The sequence below is a fragment of the Mustelus asterias genome, chromosome 13, assembly GCF_964213995.1.
Source record: "Mustelus asterias chromosome 13, sMusAst1.hap1.1, whole genome shotgun sequence".
NCBI classification, from domain to species: domain Eukaryota; kingdom Metazoa; phylum Chordata; class Chondrichthyes; order Carcharhiniformes; family Triakidae; genus Mustelus; species Mustelus asterias.
The window spans coordinates 75,748,602-75,758,755 of record NC_135813.1 but is presented as its reverse complement, the minus strand read 5'-3'; the positions used below and the strand labels follow the sequence as shown (position 1 = coordinate 75,758,755).

Here is a 10,154-nt window from a genome sequence, read left to right as displayed (position 1 = left end):
GCCAAGGCCATCCCCACACCCCCACTTCTTGCCTTCAAACAACCGCACAACCTCAAACAGACCATTGTCCGCAGCAAACTACCCAGCCTTCAGGAGAACAGTGACCAAGACACCACACAACCCTGCCACAGCAACCTCTGCAAGACGTGCCGGATCATCGACACAGATGCCATCATCTCACGTGAGAACATCATCCACCAGGTACACGGTACATACTCTTGCAACTCGGCCAACGTTGTCTACCTGATACGCTGCAAGAAAGGATGTCCCGAGGCATGGTACATTGGGGAAACTATGCAGACGCTGCGACAACGGATGAATGAACACCGCTCGACAATCACCAGGCAAGACTGTTCTCTTCCTGTTGGGGAGCACTTCAGCGGTCACGGGCATTCGGCCTCTGATATTCGGGTAAGCGTTCTCCAAGGCGGCCTTCGCGACACATGACAGCGCAGAGTCACTGAGCAGAAACTGATAGCCAAGTTCCGCACACACAAGGACGGCCTCAACCGGGATATTGGGTTCATGTCACACTATTTGTAACTCCCACAGTTGCGTGGACCTGCAGAGTTTCACTGGCTGTCTTGTCTGGAGACAATACACATCTTTTTAGCCTGTCTTGATGCTCTCTCCACTCCCATTGTTTTGTTTCTTAAAGACTGGATTAGTTGTAAGTATTCGCATTCCAACCATTATTCATGTAAATTGAGTCTGTGTCTTTATGAGTTCTGTTTGTGAACAGAATTCCCACTCACCTGAAGAAGGGGCTCAGAGCCTCGAAAGCTTGTGTGGCTTTTGCTACCAAATAAACCTGTTGGACTTTAACCTGGTGTTGTTAAACTTCTTACTGTGTTTACCCCAGTCCAACGCCGGCATCTCCACATTATAATATAAATTGGCAGGATTTACTGTCGTCAACTGAAACATTGCAGAGGGGAGGAAGGATGAACTGGCCTTGGAAAGGGTCCAGCGGAGGTTCACAAGAATGGTCCCTGGAATGAAGAGCTTGTCGTATGAGGAATGGTTGAGGACTCTGGGTCTGTATTCTTTGGAGTTTAGAAGGATGAGGGGGGGATCTTATTGAAACTTACAGGATACTGCGAGGCCTGAATAGAGTGGACGTGGAGAGGATGTTTCCATTAGTAGGAAACACTGAGGGCACAACCTCAGGCTAAAGGGACAATCCTTTAAAACAGATGAGGAGGAACTCCTTCAGCCAGAGAGTGGTGAATCTGTGGAACTCTTTGCCGCAGAAGGCTGTGGAGGCCAGGTCATTGAGTGTCTTTAAGACAGAAATAGATTGGTTCTTGATTAATAAGGGGGTCAGGGGTTATGGGGAAAAGGCAGGAGAATGGGGGATGAGAAAAATATCAGCCATGATTGAATGGTGGAGCAGACTTGATGGGCCGAGTGGCCTAATTCTGCTCCTGTGTCTTATGGGAAATATTTGTTTAAAAATCCTTTGGGATATTAGTTATATATGAGAAATGTTGAAGCTGTGAAAGTTTTCTAGGTTGCCCACCTTTTGTAAATAATTTTCACAACTGTTTGCATATTTAGGCTGATTGAGTCTCCAGTGAATAGTAGCCAGGTACTTTATTCTGTGCTCCATTTATGGTCATGTAGCCTGATTGTGGTAATCACCAAGTTTTTCTGCCACTTTCCTGTAGTCAAAACCACTTTTTGAAGCCAAAATGGAATTACTATCAATAAAATAATTCTGTAGGCGCATAAAAACACAGGCAATTTACAAATATTTGTTAATTACTATCGTATGTATCGTGTGCATATTTCTCTCTTGTTTATACAAAAGTGAGTTCCCTGCCAAGCTTCAGGAAGACAATAAAATAAACAAAAAAACTGAAAGCCTTGCAGTGTGCCGAACAACAGAAAAGATCTAAAACAGAATGCTGTGGATGGCGGAAATCTGAAATAATAACAGGAAATGTTAGGGAAAACTCAGCAGGGCAGGCAGCATCTGTGGAGAGAGAAACAGTTAATGTTTCAGGTTGGGGACCTTTCATCAGAAGTGGGAAACGTTAGCGATTTAATAGACTTTGTGGATGGGACAAGAACAAAAGGAAGATCTGTGTGATGACAGGAGAGATTGAATGGCAGAAGGGTCGGTCTTACAGGGCCAGAAGGAATGGTGACGGGGCAAGAAAAGAAGAGATGTCCCTGGAACAGGTGTTCAGCTAACTGAAAGGAGCAAAGAATGAAACAAGGAAAGAAATGGGGACAGCGTTAGGATCTGAAATTGCTGAACTCAGCGTTGCGTCCAGAAGGCTGTCGAAGGCCTAATTGAAAGATGAAGTGCTGTTCTTCAAGCTTGTGTTGAACTTCGTTGGAACAGTGCATGCAGGCCGAGATGTCAACGTGACACTGAGGAGGAGAGTTAAAATGACAGGCCACTGGAAGCTCTGGGTCATGCTTGCAGACTGACTGGAGGTGTTCAGCAAAGCGGGCACTCAACCTGTGTTCAGCCTCTGTATGGTAGACAACAACAGCACTGTCCTTGTCAGTGTGTTTGATAACAAATCGAGGGTGGGCCTGAGAGAATGGAACGCAGCGAGCTCAAAGGGAGACACTGGAGAAAATGAGACAGCCGATGTCACGCCAGGAGTTCTCAATGAAAAGATTAAGAGGGATTAATCTTTTAATCCGGTTTCCTTCCACACATCTCCGAAGATGTGCGGGTTAGGTGGATTGGCCATGCTAAATTGCCCCTTAGGGGACGAGCTAGGGTAAATGCATGGGGTTATAGGGATAGGGCCTGGGTGGGATTGTTGACGGTGCAGACTCAGTGGGCCGAATGGACTCCTTCTGCACTGTAGGGTTTCTATGAGGGTGGAGGGAGAATATTGGGGAGGCCCTGCCCAAAGAAGTGGGCAAGTCAACAGAAGAAGAGCTCAATGTCAAGAGAGCTCAAAATTCGTTAAACTGAGGGCATAAAGGGTTAAAGCTGAGTCCTTTGCTGAGGACGGGTCATTCAGCATCAGAGGGGAAGTGGCACAGTGGTTAGTACTACTGCCTAATGCCAGGGACTCTGGTCCAATTCTGGCTTCAGATGACAGTGGAGTTTGCACGTTCTCCCAGTGTCTGTGTGGGTTTTTCCCGGGTGCTCTGGTTTCCACCCAGAGGTGTGCACGTTAGGTGGGGTGTTGGATGAGGCGAAGAATGAAATTAATCTTTGGAGCAAGATAGTTCTGAGATGGTGTGAGTTGGTGCTGGAGAGAGCGATTGTACGTGCATGTGGCGGTGCATGGCACTTGTGGATCTCAGGATGCAGCAAGGGGTGGCACAGTGGTTAGTAACTGCTGCCTCACAGAGCCTGGGACCTGGGTTAGATTCCCAGCTTGGGTCACTGTCTGGAGTTAGCACATTCTCCCCGTATTTGCGTGAGTTTCTTCCGGGTGCTCCGGTTTCCTCCCATAGTCCAAGGATGTGTGGGTTAGATGGCTTGGCCATGCTAAATTGCCCCTAAGAGGACTAGCTAGGGTAAATGCATGGAGTTATGGGGATAGGGTTTGGGTGGGATTGTGTTTGGTGCTGAATCGGTGGGCCGAATGGCCTCCATCTGCTCTGTAGGATTCTATGATTCTAAGATGAAAAAAGACCTTGTTGAATAGGAATCAAGAATGGCTTAAACTTTAAAACGGCTGCTCCTAACCTGCATTCTGAAACTTGCAGTTAAATTCCCATCAGCAAAGATCCCTGACCAAAAATCATTGAACTCTGATTGATTTCACGTTTACTTAACTTAGACTTTCTACTCTTAAAGCTACACAGCTCCACCTTTATAGAAGAATGCATTGTGCGTTACACTGTATAGTAGACCTGCACAATAATGGAAAATAGTGTATCATTTGACACTGAGTAACACCAAAGGTGTGATTTTAAACTCTTCTGTTCATGTATAAAACATTTCTTTGATGGCCTTCCCTGATTTTACGCTCCTTAGACCATTGACCAGGACGCTAGATGTAGCGACTTCAGCCAAATTACTTGATTAGCAAGAGACGAAGCAGATATCTGTTTTGATCTGATGTGTGTGACAATCTGAGAATCAAACACTCGATTTATAGACACTAATCAGTTATTACACTGTTAAATAAAATCACAGATGTGTGATGGTACTCTTTGGGACCAACTGGTAACATTGATACGGGGACGGTAGTGATTTATTTGTGTTCTGTTTCTTTTAGCTTTCCATCAGTGCCTATGATTACAATTGCCACGTGGATTTAATTAAATTGCTGCGTCAGGAGGGGGAGCTGGAGAAATTGCGCTCTGCTCGACAGAAGATGAGTGAACTTTTCCCGCTTACTGAAGGTAAGATTATAATCGATGTATCTTGCTGAAACCTGGGTTACTGTAACATCTAAAGCGAACCAAAATTTGGGACATATTTGTAACTGTAACATCTTTAAAGGGACATATTTGTAACCAGCCAACAGCCTAGAGTTTGAAGAATGAACTCACTTTCACGAGATCTTTATGGTAGTTCTAGCTGTTCTTTAATTTCGATATTCTGTGACCTTTTTCCTGGCGACCAAGCATGTGATTGTGCTATGCTGTTGACGTCCTGATCATGTTTACAAAGATCATGTCGTCATGAATGATATTGTTTGTGAAGATTCTGGCTCTTTGTTAATGGGGAAACAAATGTAATTGTGTTTTTCAGAGCTGTGGCTGGATTGGCTGAAGGATGAAATTCGAATGGCAGAAGAAGCAACTGACAGGGCGAAAGTTTATGAGCTGTTTGAGAAGGCTATCAACGATTATATTTGTAAATTCCTCCTCTTTACATTTTGTCTATGAGTCCCAGCAGTGAGCAATCTCTGATCAAGTCAAACCCCCTTCACTGCTGTCTTGCAGATAGGTTGCACCTGTTAGCTGAGCAGAGTGTTCATTCTTCCCACTTGTCCCAGTGAAGAGGGATGGGGAGAAGGAAAGAGAGGTTGGGCTTTCTAAAGTTATTAATGTGTTCATAGAAATAACTTACAGGAACTGTGCAGTTTCAAAAATTGTGCTGCCCTGAAAGTTAGCTCTCCTCTGTTGCATAAATTGAGCTTTAAATCTGGCTGCTGGTTAACTGAAAAATTAAAAACCCAAGCAGACAAGTAATCAGATATTTCATTTAACTGGGAGTGATGATACAGTGCTACAACATGATGCAGTTCTCCATATTAGAATCTACTGTCGACACTGTGATCACATGTTCTTTTCACTCAGATTTTTGAACTTGTCAAACTATAAAAAAAAACCTGCAGGGACCGATTAAAAATGTTCTCCAGTTAGTTCACACTCATCTTAGTTGTCAAAGCTGCAAAGAAATCTCTGTGAATAGATTTGTGATGATTTTGCCACCATTTCTTATTCTCTAAAGTCCTGATGTTTTACTATATTAAAACTCATCCCACTGGACAGAAAGCAGACTTTTGGACAGACTCCACAATGCAGTGGGCATAGTTGACTTGACTATAGAACAACCAGCCAGTAGTGAATGAACACTTGGACTCTGAAATAATGCCATGGGATGGATACAAGTATACAAACACTTGGGATTGTATAAAGTTCCTCTCTAGCATTTTAGTGAGCATATCAGCCTGTCGTTAATAATTACGTTAATGCCTCTGCCAGAAGTAGAAGAATGTGAATAAGTAATTGTGATCAGTTACCATGCAACATAATTTTAGGGACTAAATGGACTTGTACGTACAGATTGTTCCACAGTGGAATCAGCAGTGTACAGGTTTTGAGGTCTGTCTAAGAGGCCATACTATGTCTGGCAGGAATGAGTTTTACTACAGTTGTGAAGTTAAGGGGTGTGCGCTGCTCTATGTGAGGTGGCATTCTCCCTTATTCCTGTGGGAAACCAGGTTTGTTGTGTATGCGACACTTTAGTGGAAAATTCCTCTTGATGTGGGCACCTGGTAATAACTTATGGCTTGTTTGTCAGAATACACATACTGGTTTAATTTTGTTTTGATACACACTAATATTAACAAATACTTTTTATTGCAGGTCCTGAGATATGGCTGGAATATGCCCAGTACTCCATTGGTGGAATTGGTCAGCAGGGTGGTATTGAAAAAGCTCGTGCAATATTTGATCGAGCCTTAACTGCTGTTGGACTCCACATGACAAAAGGCGTAGCAATCTGGGAGGCCTTTAGAGAGTTTGAAAATGCTATTTTAGGAACCTTACAGGTAAGAGAATGAGAACTTTAGATTGACAATGTGAACAAATGGTAAACTTGTAAAGACTGTTGCGTGGAGCTAGATGCAAACTAGAATCGTAGAATCCCTACAGTACAGAAGGAAGCCATTTGGCCCATCAGGCCTGCACTGAGAACTATCTCACCCAGGCTCTTGCCCGTAACCTCACGTATTTACCCTGCTACTCCTTCTGACACTAAGCGGCAATTTAGCATGTCTGATCAACCTAATCTTTGGACTGTGGAAGGAAACTGGGGCACCTGGAGGAAACCCATGCAGACACGGGAAGAACATGCAAACTTCACACAGTAATCCGAGGCCGGACTTGAACCTGGATCCCTGGCACTGTGAGGTAACAGTGCTAACCATTGTGTCACTGTGCCGCCCCAGGCTAGGAAGAAATGATTAGTTAGTTGCGCAAAAAATATGAGATTGTAAACATTGTTTTTTTTCCTGAATTATTAATCTATGAAAACCTATTTAAACTGAGGTTTCTTGAATGAAGAACATAAAGAACTAGGAGCAGGAGTAGGCCACCTGGTCCCTCGAGCCTGCTCCGCCATTCAATAAGATCATGGCTGATCTTTTCGTGGACTCAGCTCCACTTACCCACCCGCTCACAATAACCTTTAATTCCTTTACTGTTCAAAAATTTATCTACCCTTGTCTTAAAAACATTCAATGAGGTAGCCTCAACTGCTTCACTGGGCAGGGAATTCCACAGATTCACAACCCTTTGTGTGAAGAAGTTCCTCCTCAACTCAGTCCTAAATCTGCTTGGCCTTATTTTGAGGCCATGCCCCCTAGTTCTAGTTTCACCTGTCATTGGAAACAACTTCCCTGCTTCTATCTTATCTACTCCCCTAATTTTCTTATATGTCTCCATAAGATCTCCCCTCATTCTTCTGAATTCCAATGAGCATAGCCCCAGTCTACTCAGTCTCTCCTCATAAGCCAACCCTCTCAACTCTGGAATCAACTTCGTGGATCTCCTCTGCACCCCCTCCAGTGCCAGTATATCCTTTCTCAAGTAAGGAGACCAAAACTGTACACAGTACTCCAGGTGTGGCCTCATCAGCACCGTATACAGCTACAACATAACCTTGCTGTTTTTAAACCCCATCCCTCTAGCAATGAAGGACAAAATTCCATTTGCTTTCTTAATTACCTGCTGCACCTACAAATCAAGTTTTTGTGAATCATACACAAGGACACCCAGGTCCCTCTGCACAGCAGCATGCTGCAATTTTTTACCATTTAAATAATAGTCCGTTTTGCTGTTATTCTTACCAAAATGGATGACTCCCATTTACCAACATTGTATTCCATCTGCCAGACCCTTGCCCACTCACTTAGACCATCTCTATCCCTTTGCGGACTTTCAAGGTCCTCTGCACACTTTGCTCTGCCACTGATCTTGGTGTCATCTGTGAGTTTTGACACACTACACTTGGTCCCCAACTCTAAATCATGTATGTAAATCGTAAACAATTGCGGTCCCAACACTGATCCCTGAGGCATACCACTAGTCACTGATCGCCAACCAGAAAACACCCATTTACCCCCACTCTTTGCTTTCTGTTAGTTAACCAACCCTCTATCCATGCTAATACATTACCCATAACACTGTGCACCTTTATCTTATTGAAAGGCAGCCTTTGGTGTGGCACCTTGTCAAATGCCTTCTGGAAATCCAGATACACCACATCCACAGGTTCCCATTGTTCACTGCGCACGTAATGTTCTCAAAGAATTCCACCAAATTAGTCAAACATGACCTTCCCTTCATGAACTCATGCTGCGTCTTCTCAATGGGACAATTTATATCCAGATGTCTCGCTATTTCTTCCTTGATGATAGATTCAAGCATTTTCCCTACTACAGAAGTTAAGCTAACCGGCCTATAGTTACCTGCCTTTTGTCTGCCTCCTTTTTTAAACAGTGGCTTCACATTTTCTGTTTTCCAATCTGCGGGAACCACTCCAGAGTCCAGTGAATTTTGGTAAATTACCACTAGTGCATTTGCTATTTCCCCCGCCATCTCTTTTAGTACCCTGGGATGCATTCCAACAGGACCAGGAGACTTGTCTACCTTTAACCCCATTAGCTTGTCCAACACTACCTCTTTCGTGATAATGGTCCTCACCTGCCAAAGCCTTCCTGTCATCAATTACGGCATGTTATTTGCGTCTTCCACTGTGAAGACCGACACAAAATACCTGTTCAATGCCTCAGCCATTTCCTCATTTCCAGTTATTACATCCCCCTTCTCGTCCTCTAAAGGACCAATGTTCACTTTAGCCACTCTTTTTTGTTTCATATATTTGTAGAAACTTTTGCTATCTGTTTTTATATTCTGAGCTAGTTTACTCTCATAATCCATCTTACTTTTTACTATAGCTTTTTTCGTGACTTTCTGTTGACCTTTAAAGATTTCTCAATCCTCTAGGTCCCCACTAATCTTTGCCACTTTGTATGCATTTCCTTTCAATTTGATACCCTCCTTTATTTCCTTAGATATCCATGGCTGATTATCTCTTTTTCTACAGTCCTTCCTTATCACTGGTATATACTTTTGCTGAGCACTGTGAAATATCGCTTTGAAAGTCCTCCACTATTCCTCAACTGTCCCACCATAAAGTTTTTGCTCCCAGTCTACCTTAGCCACTTCGTCCTCACCCCATTGTAGTCTCACGCAGTCAGTGTGAACACATTCCTTTTTGTTGGGAGGGATATCAATACCAGGGAATAGAATAACTTCCATTTTCAGCTTCCTATCCAGTCTGTAGAATGTACTTTTAACTACAAACCAAAGAACAGCAGCACAACACATCTCTTTGCCACAGTGTGATTCTTGCACTCTGGAAGTGCCAAATTATGGGCTGTTTTTTTGCTGCATACTCGCATCCAGATCAAAAACTGGATTGAAATGGCCCAAGTTCATTTTTAACTGATAGAAAGGAGTATTATAATGCCCACACTGGGTTTGAACTTGGTGAAAAAATGTCCGCTGGTCGATGGCGACACTTGTATTTCGGTTCACACTGGTGCATTATCTGCTAAATTCATTAGCCAGGCAGTGATATTGAATTTTCCTTCTATGGAGAAAGGGAATGAGCTTTTTATTCAGGCATTTAATCCTTTTGCCCATAACTGCATTGGAACCTTGAGCAGAACTGTGGAGGCTGAATAATTCTAGAATGAGTAGCAGAACTTGAGCCCAAGATTGCTAATTCTCTCTGAAGTCTATGTCTTTAGATAATTCTGTTTCGTACCCTGTACCTTGTTGGATTAGAAAATATTAAACAGAAACATTAAAGTGTTTCATTATATAATAAAAGGGAGATTTGTATAAGTGATTAAGAAAGGAACAATGTATACTGAGTTATGGAGACACCGGGCCCAATTTTACCGTCACATTGTGCCCGTTTTTGAGGGCGAAAACTTCGTAAAGTCAGGTGTGAGGCGAGTAGTGCGATGCATGCTCACCTCCGCGTTGGTTCCCCCTTTACCAAGGCCCGAAAATGGCCGCGATCGGGACCGCGCCCAGAACAGGCGCAACAGCCATTTAAATGCATTTGCATGCACTTGAATTGACTTAATGGGCTGCACGCCCAACCTTAGCGGCACTTCCCCCTTTACCACTGCGTTCGCCCATCCCAAATCAGCGCAAAACAGACATGCTTCATATAAGTCTGATTCGGGTGCTCCAGTTAGTGAGGAGGTAAGTGCCAAGCATCCAGTGGCTCTCTGCTTGAGATCGGTGGAGGAAGAGGTGGGTTTGACGACTCTCTGCTTGAAATCGGTGGGGGTGAGGGCAGGGAGAAGGTGGGTTTGACGGTTCTCTGCTTGAGATCGGTGGGGAGGGGGTGAAAGGGAGGTCCGCTGCCACTCTGCCTGTGATCAGTGGGGGGGAGAAGGGGGGGTCTGCTG

The 10,154-nt window shown here is 43.9% G+C and overlaps 1 protein-coding gene across 1 annotated transcript in view; it reads left to right on the top strand.

Moving 5' to 3' along the window:
• The first annotated feature begins 4,209 nt into the window (after positions 1-4,209).
• sart3 (spliceosome associated factor 3, U4/U6 recycling protein) overlaps positions 4,210-10,154 on the top strand; it is a 31,356-nt gene continuing 25,411 nt past the window's right edge. Inside the window, exons 1-3 of the mRNA XM_078227035.1 lie at positions 4,210-4,332; positions 4,685-4,789; positions 6,028-6,212. Of these exons, the coding sequence (XP_078083161.1) occupies positions 4,305-4,332; positions 4,685-4,789; positions 6,028-6,212 (318 nt within the window). The 5' untranslated portion in view covers positions 4,210-4,304. The remainder of the gene's footprint in view (positions 4,333-4,684; positions 4,790-6,027; positions 6,213-10,154) is intronic.